The sequence below is a fragment of the Mus musculus genome, chromosome 5 (assembly GCF_000001635.26).
Source record: "Mus musculus strain C57BL/6J chromosome 5, GRCm38.p6 C57BL/6J".
In the NCBI taxonomy this organism is placed as follows: Eukaryota; Metazoa; Chordata; class Mammalia; order Rodentia; family Muridae; genus Mus; species Mus musculus.
In genome coordinates this window covers 111,100,547-111,116,861 of record NC_000071.6, presented here as the reverse complement: position 1 = coordinate 111,116,861, position 16,315 = coordinate 111,100,547, and the positions used below count along the sequence as shown (strand labels likewise).

The following is a 16,315-nucleotide window of genomic DNA, read 5'->3' as shown; positions in this document are numbered from 1 at the left end:
AGGGATGCTGCATCTCTGGCCTCCAAATTACCTGTACCCATGTGTACATATCCAGAGACACACACACATGTTCACACATATACACATAATTAAAAATAAATAATAGGTGCTAGAGAGATGGCTAAGTGGTTCAGAGCACAGTCTACTCTTTGAGAAGACTCTGGTTTGATGTTCAATGGCACATGTGGATGTGTGTGCAAGCCAAACACCCATACAAGAGCTGGACAAGAGAGAGAAGTGTGTGATCTAGGAGGGGGAGGAAACAGAAATAAGGTTAGAAACAGTCTCAATTCTGAGAGACTGAGAGGACAAAAACCATGGGATAGAAAAGCGTTTAAGAGATGATGCCTGAGAATGTTGCAATGGGGTAAAAGCTTCAAGACAGAATTCAAGCCTCAGTGAATCTCAAGGTGGCAGTGACAAAGCAGGCCACACTCTGGCCACCCTGTGAGAAGAGCTGATAAGGCCACTGCAAAAGCAAAAAAAACAAAAAAAAAAAAAAAACAAAACAAAAAAAAAAACCAAAAAACAAAAAACCATAAACACTGCAAAGAATCCACAAATCAGAGGGATGCTCAAGCAACAGAAAATCTAAGCTGCCGGAGCCCCGAGGGATCTAATGGGGTGGAGTAGCATTGAGAACGAGGGGAGGTACAAGAGGAACCAAAAACCAAGGAAACTTTGCCTGGCCCTGGCTCCTCAGGACAGCCCTCGTCCTTCCTGTGGCCTGGACTCCTGAACAGCTGGAAACAATGGAGTGAGCAGAACTTAGAAAGGCATGCTTAGTTTGCGAAATTCACAGAAAATCCATTTGGGGAATTATTCATCCACTCTCCATAACACATCGGATTTCAGCAGAAGTTCACTTAAACACATGGGTCCTAACAGAACCCGATTTGAAACACAGATATGCTTTGTGACGATACACACACAACTCTTCCTCCTCCTGCTCAGTAGCTGTGTGTCCTCCAGTCACTTCCTCTTTGCAACTGAGACATGAAGGACTGTGTCAGCCGGAGAAGCAGTAGCTTCCGTTCCTAGTTCATCTACAGAACATTATCTAGATCTAACTTAAGACATTTCTATGGAGAACCGATTTTAGTGATAGACAAATATAAGACAGAAGGATCTATGAGGGAGTTTTTATTTATTAAGAGTGCCCACAAGACTGAAACAGAAGCATAGGAGGCTGTGGTGCGTGAACAACCCCGGTCACTTGACAGACCGGAGAAAGGCTGTGTGGGGGATGGGCCCACCGTGGTTAATGGACTCAGGCTGCTCTGAAGAGGACTGACTCCTGATGCTTAGAGTACAGTAGGGTAGCTATGGCTCCCAGCAGTCAATGATACCAATACTGAGAAGCGATGGTGAAGCGTCTGACTGGCGTGTGCACGGCCTCAGCCCCCAGCACAGGAAGAGAAGGCCTATAAATGCAACACTCCCGATAAATGTGTTTGATTTCTACGCCAGTCAAAATGTTTGTATGATATTTAAAACAGAGTAGCTTCAAACTCACCATAAAGGCGAAGATACCCGAGCACCTGTGTCTGCCTTCTGAGTGCCAGGATGCTGGTGTGAGTGCCCGGATGCCCGTGTGCACCGCCCCAGAGAGCGAGCTCAGGACTTTTTGCACCCAACAAGACTCTGCAAACTAAGTTATGTTCCCAGTCATAATTAAGAAAATAAACAAATAAATAAACAAACTTTTTTATTAGGGGGAGAGAGAAAGAACCCTGAATTCTATTTAGAGGGCTCTTAAAGTCCATTTCGGCAGAGTACACATTTACTAATCCACAGGACGGGAGACACAGCTCTGCGGGGACACCGAGCTCAGTTCTGTAACCCCTGTTTCTAAAGCAGCTTTCCAGACAACCATGGTCTGCTCTGCGAGCTCTGGAGGCCTTCTAGCTGTGTGTGCATTGCACTTTCAACAAGGACAGAATGACTTTACGTCATGATTTGCTCCAAACAATAAAACCGGTGTGCAGTTTGTGCTACAGCCTGCTAAAGCCATCTTACTGATGTGCTCTTCCTGTTTTCTCACAGGATCTCAAGGCACCGAAGGAACCAGAAACCTCGCCCAGGTGTAGGAGGGCGGAATGTTTTTTGACTCCAGCAATGCGGCCATCCTACTGTGCCGAGCCTCGACCATTCCTGACAGACATGCACATTTATGCTCAATGCTCCTCTTACAAGAAACGTACTTTCCTCTCATGTGTGAAGGGAGGCACTGCAGCTCTCCTGCTGGAAATGGTATTCTGTAGTGAAGAAATTGTTGTTTATATGTCTAGAGGGGTGTGTGTGTGTGTGTGTGTGTGTGTGTGTGTGTGTGTGTGTAGTGCTATCAGTTACTGAACTTGGGAGGTAGAGGCTGGTAATCTCTGTGTGTTTGATGGCAATTTGAGCCACATAGCAAGTTAGAGGACAGCAAGAGCCACAAAGTGAGACTCTGTCTCAATAAATAAGTAAGGGACTACTTTAAGAGATTTAGAAATACCAGAGTTTCTTTTGAGGCCAAGTCTGATGTAGCCCAGGCTAGACTTGAACTTGCCAGGTAGCTGAGGATGACCTTAAACTCTTAGTGACCTTGAATTTATGCTCAGCCAATGGCCTTATTCTATAGCATTCACTGTGGGAAGCCACCCTAGGAGAAGGCCACTGTCTGAGCAAGCGAGAATTCCATCAGCTAAGACATGGTGGCTACAAGAGGACGGGGAGAAATATGATAGGAGGCATGGTGATGGTGAGGATGGTGGTAGTGATGGTTATGGTGATGGTGAGGATGGTGGTAGTGATGGTGGTGGTGATGATGCAGAGTTTTATAGGGGGAAGTGGACTGTCTGCAGGCGGCCTGCTTTGCAAGCACACTGCTTTGCAGCAGCCTCATGCAAACTTGCTGCACATGCTCTTTCCTTTGATGTCATCACTGTTTTATCAGCGGGCTGAAGAGAAGTTTTGATAACTGGCCTCGGGCCTAAGAGGTCTGACTCAGCTGATTTATAATGTAAAGACCTCACCCTCGGCACTGGGTCCAACGGCCTCTCCTTCAAGTCCTGCTGTCTCAGGTGACCTGAGTTACTGTGTAACTGTCCTGATCATTTCTCAAAGGTCTGTGAGACACAGAGAGAAGGTTGCCAAGCCTTCCCCTGTGAACTCAATACTCCCCGTGAGGACAGAGCTCTAGGCTCAAACGGAATGTTTTTTACATTTTAATCTACTCCCTCAACTACTAGAAGTAAAATAAAGACCCCCAAACACATTCTTTCTGTCTTACACACATGTATGCACACACAACACACATACCACAGACCTTTTAATGGATTTCACACTACCACTAGTACAGATTATATAATACACACTGTGTGGAAACAGCACTGGAGACAGTGCAGTGGTGGAGGGGGGTCCCTGGGAGACATCTAAGTAACTTCCTGCGGCTGACGCAGACCCAGAAGCTCCGTTTTCTCCTGGCCTGGCAAACCCACAGGTGCCGGGAGCCTCTGGCAGTCATAATTCACCTCGCTTTCATAATCATGAAGAGTCGTATTTCACTTTACAAGATCCTTTGTGAGTAGCGTGCTGAGCCTGTAAAAGGAACCCTCACTGATGTGAGTTTTAGAATTTAGTCTCTTAACAGCAGAGATAACTGCAAAAAGGAAGGGGAGTGAATCAGATATAGTTGTGTTTTCTAGTTTCTAAAACTTGCTCTAGTTTCTAAAACTTGCTTGGAAGTTGCGAGTTGAGGAAGCTTTAAGGCTCCTGCCACTGCCTAGATTCTCCAGCCTACGAGCCTCCATCACCAGCTTTGGCCTGGAACAGGAGGGTAGAGCCTCCAAGGATGAGAGCAATGGTCGCCTCCTAATCTGCACAGCAAAGGCACAACATGTGGTGTGTGCTGACCCAATGGATACGACAGTTAGTATATGTGAGCTGCAGCTCTTTCCTTCTGGGTACCAGGTGGGGGGTCCAGAGCTACCATGTGGGTTCTTTTCAAATACTTTGACAGCTGAGTGTCATCTCTCTAGCCCCTGGATACATGTATAGAAGACATAAATGGTTTAAGGCATATGAAAACACATCAAGCATCAGCAACCATAAAGGCATATGAAACAGAATGACTATGGTTGTCACCACAGACATGCTAGGAATATGGCCCCATAATTTGGGTGGTAGTGGTGCACACCTTTAATCCCAGCCCTCGGGAGGCAGAGGCAAGTGGATCTCTGAGTTGGAGGCCAGCCTGGTCTACAGAACAAGTTTCAGGACAACCATGGTCACACAGAGAAACCCTGTCTCAAAAATAAAAACAAGACAAAAGAATGGCCTCCATAGGCCATTGAATGTTTAGGGAGTGGCACTGTTGGGGGAGTGGCTTTGTTGGAGGGGGTGTGGCCTTGTCAGAGAAAGTTTGTCACTAGGACTGGGCTTTGGAGGTTTCAAAGGCTCAAGCCAGTCTCAGTCAGTCTCAGTCTCTCTCTCTCTCTCTCTCTCTCTCTCTCTCTCTCTCTCTCTCTCTCTCTCTTCTTGCTACCTGTGAATCTAGATGTAGAACTCTCAGCTACTTCTCCAGCACAGTCTACCTGTCTACCACCATGCTTCCCACCATGATGACAACGAACTAAACCTCTGACACTGTAAGCCAGCCCCAACTAAATGCTTTCTTTTAAACAACTGCCCTGGTTACGGTGTCTCTTCATAACAATAGAACTATGACTAAGACAACAGATGGTACCAAGGAGCAGGGTAATGCTGAGACAGTCTTGCCTGTTTGGAGAATGTGGACATGGGCACTTTAGATTAGGAAAGCAGTTGAACACAATAAGTGGGGCTTAGAGGGCCATCTGAGCAGTGACATGGAAGTCAGTGCCCAGCGCAATTTGAGATGTGGGGCCCAACTCACGAAATTTCAGAGAAGAATATTAGTAAGTGGCCGAGAGACTATTCTCCTGACATTTTGATGAAGAATGTGGTTGCTTTTTTGCCCTTGTCTGAAAAACATGCCTGAGGCTAAGTGATAGAGTTTTTGGATTAACAGCGTAGGTAGAGGAGATTTCAGAGCAGCCGAGCATTGATTCTGTTGCTTGGTGATTAGTGGACCCTCTCATGCAGATCTGTGATGAAAAGGAGCAGTCTGAGCAAGGGAAAGTGAAAAGTGTACCGTCTGGAGAGAAAAGGAGCATCAGGAAGTGTGATGGAGCTGAGTCCAGCGCTCAAGGAGATAAAACTCCTAAAGGAAGTCCTGACGCCGCCCGTATGGAATAAAGAGAGCAGTGACCTCAGGGCAGGACCCCACCCAGCTGAGCTTACAGCTGTGGAAAAATAAAATAAAAGGGAGCTTAAACAGTGAAGGAAACCAGCAAACCCAGAAAGCTGATGCAAATGAATTTGCAAGGAGGCCAAGTCCCAGCCCCAGCAAGCGGAAGACCTTGGTGGCTTAGGTCACTTGGTTCTGGTTTTAGAGTGAGGGATACAAAAAAGGGGTTGAGGAATCTCCCTCCATGGCTAAGGAAAGCTGCTGAGGCCGGGCATGCTCCAGGGGTGTCCTTGCACAGAGACTGGGAGAAACCATTGCTTGAAGCTGTGAAACGGAACCCTAATACTACCCTGGAGACCCAGGTCAGAGCCATGGGGTGCCTGCCCAGGATGTGATGCTCAGAGGGAGTGGAACCAGACACAGAGAAAGAAGCATGCTGCAGTCAAGAAAGCTGAAAAGAGTTAGAGAGCTTTTTTTTTTTTTTTTTAAAGAGTCACCGTGGTCATGGTGTCCCTTCACGGCGATCCACCAGTTCTAGGACAGATGGCTATTATCAAAGAGGCAAGAGTACCTGGCACAGTGTTCAAGACATACTGCATTGTGTAAAACAGATAAGATGCCTTGAAAAAAATTAAAATTCCTTTGCTGGTTTATATGAAATAAAATGATCTCGATGCCTCAGGAGATGCCTGGATACCTGAGTCCCCTTCAACACTGTCAACCCAAGTTGACCAATAGATTTTTCTAATGTAGAGAGACACGGCCATAAAGTATGAAATCACCTGTGCCATGTGGGTGGGGAGAAAGGACATCTTGTTAGATGGAGCACAACAGCCAAGGGAAGACAAGCACCGCAGGTCCTCCATCACAGCAAAGCACTGTATAGTCGTGGTCTCAGAACAGGTAGGAAAGCAGGGGGACAGAGAAAAGCCACACACCACTAAGATAACAGGAATCAGCCCCGGTGTTCCAGAGTGCACAGGGGTAAGTGTATTGTGTCCAGCATGCTGTGGGTTTTAAAATAGGCAGAGGAGGGCTGGTGAGGTGGCTCAGCAGGTAAGAGCACTGACTGCTCTTCCAAAGGTCCTGAGTTCAAATCCCAGCACCCACATGGCGGCTCACAACCATCTGCAATGAGATCTGGTGCTCTCTTCTGGTGTGTCTCAAGACAGCTACAGTGTACTTATGTATAATAATAAATAAATCTTTAAAAAAAATAGGTAGAGGAAAAGAAGCAGAAGATTCTCAGTACATAGAGATGATAATATAGGGGGCTGGAGGGATGGCTCACACATGCTGCACTTGCGGAGGCCTTAAGCTGGGTTCCCAGCATCCATGATAGGCAGCTCACAACTGTGTTATCTGAGCTCCAGAGGATCAGACATCCTCATCTCCAAAGATGCTGCACGAAGGTGCACAACCTCCCATGCAGACACATGCACATAGTTAAAAGTGAAATAAAAAGCTTTACAGAAAGGCAATGCGCATGGAGACAGTATTACTGACTACTCTTACTTGAGCATGTACTTCATGTGCATGAATCAAACACGTCCTACGTGCCCCATAAATGCACATAAATACATACAAATAAGAATTGCTAAACAAAACTACAAAAATATTTTCTTGGCATTGAAAATGAGAAAAAGAAAAGAAATACACAACTAGGTATTTTATATATACACAGTTATATTTAAGTGCACAGAAAATGGGCTATAGCCCCACTGTCCAATAAATATATAAAGCTGAGATCTATTCTAATCATAGCTGCAATTGGATGTCTAGAGAAAGTGGGCTGGCAAGCTGGTTCAGGAATACATCACATCCACATGTAGGAGAGAAAGAGGGGGATGCCAGCACAATCTCAGCCTACAACAAAGCCATGAGAATGGCCGTGTCAGAGATGAGACTCATTAGAAGGTCTGTGCTGTCTGCATGATGACAGAAGGACATAATGGGGACAGCAGCACGCACTGCAGGGTCTCAAGGGCTGGATCCATGGGAAGAAACCTGACTTTGTTCTCTGCCCCAAACCGAGCAAGGCCACAGATCTAAGTGCAGATACTGAAGTGGTAAAGCCGAGTGACCTTGAGAGACACATACATTTCCAGAAGCAGGCCGCAAAGTGAACGCTAAATTGGACCTCATCAGCAGTTCACACAATGTCAGATAGAAACAATGAGAACAGGGAAAGAGCATTGGGGATCCAGAGATGTTCAGGCAAACTGAACAGGGTCGAAAGAGGAGCTTCCACACAGGGGAACCAGAATGAGCTAATGTGCAGAAGGACAAACTTATGGCAAGCGGACCCACAGGGGCTACAGAGAGAACAGTGGAAAGGCCGTGGGGATGGTTATGAAAGTATTTAGATTCCCCCCAGAGGCAACTGAACCTAGCAAAGCTTTATGAACAGGTAACTTCACGGTCTGAACTAAATTTTAGAAGGGCAGGTGAGAAAAGTGTGTAAGAAATTGTCACACAGAGAAGAAACCAGAATCAGGGTGAACTTAGAAAACTAGAACTTTCAGAAACCGGGACGTTTGCACGCTCCAGTGTGACAGGAGATACGTATACAAAGCCACCCAGCAAAAGAAAATGCCTCTTCGAAGCAGTGCCTACTTCTCTTAAATATTTGAGATAAACCCATGTTACCCGAGAGTAGGCACTGCTATTCCATAGTTACATACGGTGCACACACAGATGATAAAGCCAGGAGGAGACAGTGACCCCCAAGGATCCCCAAGGACCCCTAGGACAGCAGCAGAATCCTTTCAGAATCCTAGAGCTGCAAGCTCTGTGCTCTGAAGGCAGCTTTTATGAAATAACATTTAATCTCACAACAGCATCCTAACTACACGTGACAGTATCCAAAGTTACTTGCTCAGATGCCTGTGCCCCTACTCACTTTTAACTATTTTTTGTTGAAGTTTAGGAATCCCTTAAATTGCGTATGACACACCTCATTACAACCACTTCAGATAACTAGCAAAAATCTATCATTCTAAACACGTGTCAGCAAAGACCTAAGAAATAAGGGTTGTTCACCAGAAGATTCAAAGAAAAGCTGTTAAAGCCCCAGAAAATGAAACAACTCGAATGACCATCCATCCATTTAAAGAGTTGGACTGTCTCGGGGCCACACAGCAATTATCGACAGGGGCAAAATTTAAGTTCAAGGTTGTGGGATACCTAAACTCATACTCAACCATTTCTGTATCTTGGGCCATGTTAACAGACCCTGGAGTGAACACCCCTTCTTCTCAACTCATAGAGTTTCTTAAAGAGAATGATAGCGAGGAAAGACAGATTCCAGCTGCAGAAATAAGAGAATCCAGTCACCAGAAGAGTCATGAGCATGACAGGGAGGTGGCCTCAGTGAAAAACCAAGAGCGGTTCAGCAGCAGGCAGAGGCTGAAGGCTGAGGCAGGTGCACGGAGCCAAAGTGGGGTCCTGGGGGGCAAATCAGATGGATAGAGAAACACAGTGCTCTGGAGAGAAATGAGGCCGGGAAGACCTTTGGAGGCATTTGTGCATTTGCATATCAGATTTCCTGACTCGAGAACATTTAATATAATGTAATTTATGGACCCTCCTGACAATTAATATTCACTCACAGGAAGGTCTCTGTGGGCACCTGAAATTAATTTTGAAGCCATTAAAAGAGACAGAAGGTTACTCTCAATGAAAAATCCTGTGGCGAAGGTATCACCTCCCCTATTAAGTATCTGAGAGTAATTGCATAAAAGGAAACCCCATTGCTTCTAAAGGTGAGCAGATGAATGGCTTTCAAGTTGCCATCTTACTGTTTGGTAAAATCCTAAAGTTTCCCAGAGCTCAGATGCACGCACGAGGTAGCAGGATGTGGTGGGTTATCTCCAGTCCCCAGGGTTTACTGGGGTTGCCTTTGCTTCAGAGGGTGTTATGTCAATATAAAAATAATGCAACAGAACATATAACATGCAACTAAATGTCACCGAGACAATGTTACATTTAAAAGGATACATTATGACAGCCAAGTTATGGGAACTATGGATGTGTCTTCAACAGGGGAATGGGTAAAGAAAATTTGCAAGAAAATTGACACAAGAGGAGATAACCCTAGAGAGTGAATTATCATGTTTTCTCTCAAATGTAGCTCTTAGACTTTATACAGATACATGGTATCATTGCCTATGTGGTGTGGATATAGAAACAAACTGTCTATGAGAGGAGCAAAGAAGACCAACTGGAAGAGTGTTGAGGAGAGCCTGTCCCAGCACAGGTGCCCATGGAGTGCTGTCACACACCAGAGGCATGAGCGACAAAACATCAAATAGAGTGAGCTAGCCCAGATCACAGGCTGAGCTTTTGATGCTGGCGGGTGTGGCCACCACTCAGAGCACTTCAAATTCTAATCAGTGAGGCAGTCAAAGGATAAAAGTTGCCTAAGCTGGCAGGACAAACTGCCATCACTGGCAGGAGGTCTGCATTTCTGGAGAACTCACAGGATCAACCAAAGTCCTGGGCTGGTGAAACTGCTATGAGAAAATTACACTTGGCTATTTATGAATTCGGACTCCTCCTTTTCCTGTGCTGGTATGCCAGACGGCACAGGGGACCACATCCACAGGCTCGATGAAGATGCGGGAAGACCTGTCTCAATGTATGTGAGCAAGAAGTATAAAGAATAAATGAAGGAGCAGGGCTGGTTCTTGCATGGGCGACTCCCTGTAGTAATCATTTTCCCACACCTAGCATGTATAGAGCTCAAACAGAAATCCAAAGGGAAGATTCTCCAGAGTGTAACAAGTGATCCTGAAGTGCTAAAGCAGGCAGAGTGGAGTATAACATCTTCCAAAGGAGCAGAAGTGGGAGCTGGTCGAAGCAGGTGTGAGTGAACGTGTCACACGTTAACAATACTTAACACACAGTTTCCAGATGCAGTGGGGTGATAGACACTCCAGCCCTTACAAAACATCCAAAACCCATACAGGAAACAGAGACTCAGACAGGAACCAGACCTGGAGGCACACACCTGTAATCCCAGCACTTGGGACACTGAGGCAGGGAGATCACAAGTTCCAGGGCGGCCTAGGCTACAGATGTGAGTTCCAGGCCAGCCTGAGCCACAGAGCGAGACCTCGTTATCTCCAGAGAGTGAAGTTGTATATGGAACAATAGAAAACAATTCATCCGACTGACCAAAGCCACACAAACAGAATGACACGCCCTTGACACAGCAACCGAGGCAGAAGCTCGTGAGTTCGAGGCCAGCCTAGTCTACACAGCAAGCTCCGGGCCAACAGGGCCACACAGTGAAACCCTGTCTCTGAACAAACACAGACGGGATGCTACTTTTTAAACTTACACAGCAGAGTTTTACATTCTAATATTAATGCCTCGTGTTGGAGTGGGTGAGGAAGCAAAACCCAGGCCCCATTGTTGGTGAGACTGGAACAGACTTCTTGAGGGCAATTTGCCTGAGTGTTAGAAGACTCAAGAAGCATTTCCCAGAGAAGCGGGTGTGTTGTAACGCAGCCCAAGGGAAAGATAAAACAGAACACAGCTTTCACCGGCTTAGCCACTGTGGCACTGCCTCACATTCTATAATTCCAAAACACCTGCAACCCCTAAATATGGAAGCATGAGACGGGCAGGAGGGTGGGATCATTATGAAGAAGACTTTACATTCAGGAGAAAAAGGTCAGTGGAGAAGGTTAAAAAACAATCTTACAAAAGGGGTTTCAGCTTTGATTTGAATCGACACAAACAGAACTGCATATGGCTAACAGAGTGTGTCCGAAATAGTAACAGTATGGTGGGCAAAAGCTTGGTTACCTCCATGCATTTCTACGTAATTGTTCAAAACAAATATTATCTTTAAAGAAATGAAACTCTTATCATGTCAGCATAATGCAACAGATATCCCAGCATCTCAGCCATTTCCTGAAGACCCCTTGAGACGATGACCAGTCCCTGTCTTAGCTCACAGCGACCTAGCATCGATTGAGACAGGACTCACTGCTGGTTGCTAAGCAGAGTCTTCACATCTCAGTGCACTAAACACCTGGCTGGGGCGGGGGTGGGGTGGAGGGGTGGGCGCTCTGTGCGCATGCTCACACCGAGCCCCGCCTGTACCTGGGGCTTCTGGAGGAGCTGCAGACTTGCCTATTAGAACTTCCAACCTAAACACAACATACACTATTGTGCTGCTGCCCTTTGCCCACTCCTCCAAGGTCTGACACAGTGAACTCCAGGATTATTACTGGGTAGTTTTCAACAACATAGGAATAAAGACATTTACTTTATCATATATAAGATAAACAACAGCATTAAAAAAGAAAAAAAAAGATTCAGAGTGGGCTAGAAAGAGCACTCAGTATTGGAATAGTTGTCTGGCATGGGCAGGGTCCTGGTGTCACTCCCTACCGTCATGTGAAGAGGAGGAGAAGCTAAGAGAGACGCTATGTCCACAGCATCCATGATCCTGGAACAACCCAAGTGTCAAATTAATAGCAGGGAATGACAGCAGGTTTGAGTGTTGTGTTAACTCACTATAAGGAAAACACTGTACGACCTCGCTCAGACCTGGGGCCTGGAAGTCAAGCCGATGGAGGCGCAGAGATGGCACAGTGCCCACCAATGTGGAGATGAAGCAGGAAGGGAACATGGTCAGTCATGTGGAACGAACAAATCCTGAGTTCTTGGATACAACAGGAAACTACGGTCAGGGCTGAGAAAGTCCATCTCAAATGTTTTTAGCAAAAGGAAAGGAAGAATTGGTGAGCACTACTATGTGTCAGATCCACAAGCAGAGTTATGAGCAAAAAAAAAAAAAAAAAAATTCAAAGAAGGGGCCAAGAATCTAATAGTACATTTCTAATAGTAAAGAACATGGAAGCCATTCTAAAACTCCAGAGGCAAACAAGAGAGACACAAAGGTCCACATTAGCCTGGGAACAGAAGGCATGCTCTCGAGTGACACCAAGCAGGAGTCTGGACCTGTAGCAAGAGGCGTCAGAATGAGTTCAAACCAGAAGAGGACTGCTAAAGTTGTTACAACGTCAACATCTTTAACTCGGAGGGGAAGTGAATGGTGGGGTTCAACTTGGAAGAGGATGCAGTGTCCAAGAGGCTCAGGGAGAGCCCAAGTTCTATTCCTGGTGGAGGAAAAATGAAGGATGGGGGGGTGTGCTCCACAAGGGTCATGGCAGCTAGATACATTCCATCCTTCACAGCGGGACAGAAGGAAATGTGTTTAAAGCTAGCCCTGTAAGGGACTGTCTTCTGCGGATAGGCTGGGCCATGGGCTCCTGACAGGCAGATCTGCAGCTACTACAGCAGTGGACATGCCACAGACCAGGAAGGTGGCAGATGCCTGCGCAGGTGGCCACTACACGGTCAGAGAGTTGGAGAGAGGGAGCAAGCACTGGTGTCACTCGGGGCCCCCTCTGCTCTCATATCGATCATTTCCCAAGAACACACTGCACATTGATAGTTCACACACTATATATAATCCCAGGCGATAGATAAGCCCAGAGACAGAAAAACCACAGCACGGAGGAGACCACAGTGAGTGTCTCCACCCTCCCAAAGCTGGGCCAAAGCAAACACCTCACAGGTGAGATAGAACAGGTAAATGAAGGTCTTGGCATATTTGTAGACAGTTGTGTTGCCCTTCAGGACCTGGCCAGCTCTTACTTCTTAATACCACTGGTACATTTGTCTTTGCAAGCCCCGTTTTCCGCTGGGAGTTGCAGCACACGCCTTTCTGTAGCCCTGGCTCTCAGGTGGATGGGGCAGGAGAAGAGTCCAGTGTGGTCTACACAGAGCTCCAGCCTAACCAGGGCAGCATCTACAAAGTGAGACCTGGTCTCAAAATAAACTAGGAATAAACATAATAAGCCGGGCTTTCTGAACGGATGATAAGCAGGGGAGGATGAAAGTGCTGACAAAGCCTCCAAACACCTTCCTACGAGAGCAAATGGCCAGCCATGCACAGAGGCAAGCACCTTTTTAATCCAGCCCTCTCACATTTCCTTAAAATAAAAGAGAAGTGAAATGAAATACAGTCTTCATGTGCTCCAGCCCAGTTCAGAGTTCTCAGCAATGCTACTTGCTGGGGCTAAAGGTATCTGCTTATTGGTGCGTGTGTGTGTGTGTGTGTGTGTGTGTGTGTGTGTGTGTGTGTGTGTGTATTGTAGATCAGAGGATAACTTGGAGGGAGGGTGGAGGGGGACAGTAGGTTCTTTCCTTCTACCAAGTAGTCTGAGGGATGGAACTCCAGTTGTCAGGCTTGCAGTCCCTCCTGAGCTGCCTCAGTGACAGCTTTCCCCACTTGGTACAGGGTCTCACTGTGCTGTCCAGGACAGTCTCTTGCTTCTAACTGGATCCATCCTCCTGCTCTATCTTGCCAGGAGCTGGGACTACAGGCTCTCTGCATGTATTTCAAATGCTGTTTTAAAACCCCTGGTTCTTTTTAGCATGGGTACCCAATGATACCCCAGAAACCTGAAGTTACTGGCTGTTGCTTAAATGATATAATTGTAATAACATCCCATTGTAAATCTCCAACAAGCAAATATAACTGAACATATGAACTGACTTATAAACTTATCCTTCCCCACACTTTGACCCTTTTTTGTTGTTGTTGTTGTTTGTTTTTGTTTTTTTGGTTTTTTCGAGACAGGGTTTCTCTGTGTAGCCCTGGCTGTCCTGGAACTCACTCTGAAGACCAGGCTGGCCTGAAACTCAGAAATCCGCCTGCCTCTGCCTCCCAAGTGCTGGTATTAAAGGCGTGTGCCACCACCGCCCAGCTGCCATAATTTATAAAACTGCTTTAATGGAAGGGAGCCATGGGATTCCAGGCACTACACCAGCACTTCACATATGTTATACATGACCCTACACAACTGTGCAGTCATAAAGCAGGACAGGGAAGATCAGTCACCATGCCCCGAATAGAACAGAAGAAAGGAAGGTGGCCCCATAGCCAGGAAGTGCAGCTACGACTCAGGGCTGGGTACACCTGAAACTCAAGCCCACCCTCTGCCCAAGAGCAGACAGGAAGGCTTTCTCACTGTGCCAGCCATGCTAGATATCAACTTTCAAAGAAAGTCACAGTTGATACTGCAAGTACGGTCTTCACTGTGACATTTGGCTCTTCCCGTAAATTCATCAGGCTTCTCTCAAACAAGGAAACAAAATGACGGAGGGACAATCGTAACACTAGATCACAAACAAAGCTCGTGTGAGCTAGCGTGTCACCAGACGCAGTTCCCTGCCAGTCTCCCTGTGAGTTTCATGGCACACTTGAAGGGACGTAGAACGACACACCTGAGCAGGCTGCTTGCTCCTGACGTCAGAGTCAAGACCTTCTCTCTTTGTACATACCCAAGGACTATGCAATTGACATTCAGTACCTGATCAGGCATGACAGTCGCAATGACTGAACTTCCGGAGATGTTAAGGCGCCCCGCACGCTTCCTGCACAGATAAAGGGGCTCTGCATTGGTTTGCAAGTGAGTTTCCTACCTCCCGGTCCTTGAGCTTCATGGCGAGCACCAGCTGATGCCTGTGGTTTGTGAGGGCCTCTCGGTAATTCCCCTTGGAAAAGAATGCAGAGCCTAGGTTCCCATGAGCTCGGCATTCTCCTGTCTGGTCACCTGATTTGGATTTAAGGAGAAAAATTCTTTAAGTTACAGCATTATTTATAACATATATGCTTCTGCTAAAAGCCACAAATTTACTAGCTAGGATTTAAGTTACTTTCCTTTAGACTCCATACCAGGAGATAAGATCCCAGAACCTAACTCTGTGGACAAATGTTATTACTGTAACACACACGTGCACAGGGGCAGAGGGGTCTCGGATGGGAGGGTGCAGACCGAGACACAAACCAGCTGCTGTTGGGGGTGTCCTCCTCGCTTTGCAGATGACCTTTGGTTCTGAGCAATTATCAGCTTGCTGGTTCAGCCATTTGACTCCGGGCCTCCTCTCATACATCACTTCTCTATGAGTATCTGATGGCAGATCCCCACAGCCCTCCTTCCTGTAACCTGAAAGTCCCTGGATAATCATCAGTACAGCAGCGGCCACAGTCACAGCCATGCCTCCTATTCTCCCCTGCAAGGAGGCAAGAGGCTCACAGGAAAAAGGTTGGCCTGGGCTACATACTGTGACCTTGCCACCAAAACACCAAGAAACAAAGTGCCAAGCCCCCAGTTAGTAGGTGGCAGTGACATCACACCATCATCTGTCTCCACAGTGCAGGTTCTGAACCTCGCATATGCTGTGCCCACCCCTCACCCACTTCTCCTTTGTTTCGTCTAAGACACACTCTCACTGTACATCTCTGGCTGGCCTGGAACTCACAGAGATCCACCTGCTTCTGCCTCTCAGCGTGGCCCGCCACACCCAGCCTGTGCTGTGTATTTGACAAACCTTGGTGGGTTCTCTTAGAGGCCAATATTAAAATGAAGTTGAGTCACCCACAGACCCAGCAACTGGGACCTTAAAACCGTAAGCTGGAAGGCCATGAAGAAGATTATGAACATGCTCATCACATTGCAAGGCCTCCTGGGAGCCTTGGACCCTTACTGTACGAGGATCCTCGAAACCTGTGGCCCTGAAGCTAAATGTTCTGTTGCATGCAGGTGGGACACATACCTAAGGTCTTGGCTACATCCAAGTCTTGCTGCATGTACCCAGTGCTCTTCTCTGTGTTGCCAAGAGACCAGTGTGCACTGCTCAGGGCGGAGAAGACAGAGCCTCTCAGTTTGAGGCTGCAAGTGCCAATCTTCAGGGCAGCTTCTAAGACAACCACGGAGGCCCCATGGTGGCCGGCTGTCAGGAGCTCCTGCCCAACCACAGACACGACCACAAAGGGACTCTTGTCCAGTTTCATTTTCTGAAGCTGCTGGTAAGTGGGCTCCAGGGTGTCTGAAGAAAAAGAAAACAAGAGAATGAAGATTGGTAGGCACAGCGGTCTTTCCTTTATGCGTTAGAAACATGTCTGCGGTCTGGTTCATGCACAAGCTCTCCAGGCTGGAACCTCCCACCACATGATGGCCTACAACCAGTGATACC

At 46.8% G+C, this 16,315-nt stretch overlaps 1 protein-coding gene across 6 annotated transcripts in view; it reads right to left on the bottom strand.

The window, feature by feature from the left end:
* Positions 1-16,315, bottom strand: part of Ttc28 (tetratricopeptide repeat domain 28) — a 409,996-nt gene that overhangs the window by 172,919 nt on the left and 220,762 nt on the right. For all 6 annotated transcript variants that reach the window (XM_030254333.1, XM_030254334.1, XM_030254335.1 and 3 more), the window contains 2 exons: positions 15,896-16,168; positions 14,762-14,892 (listed from right to left, as the gene is read on the bottom strand). In XM_030254333.1, coding sequence (XP_030110193.1) covers positions 14,762-14,892; positions 15,896-16,168 — 404 coding nt within the window. The remainder of the gene's footprint in view (positions 1-14,761; positions 14,893-15,895; positions 16,169-16,315) is intronic.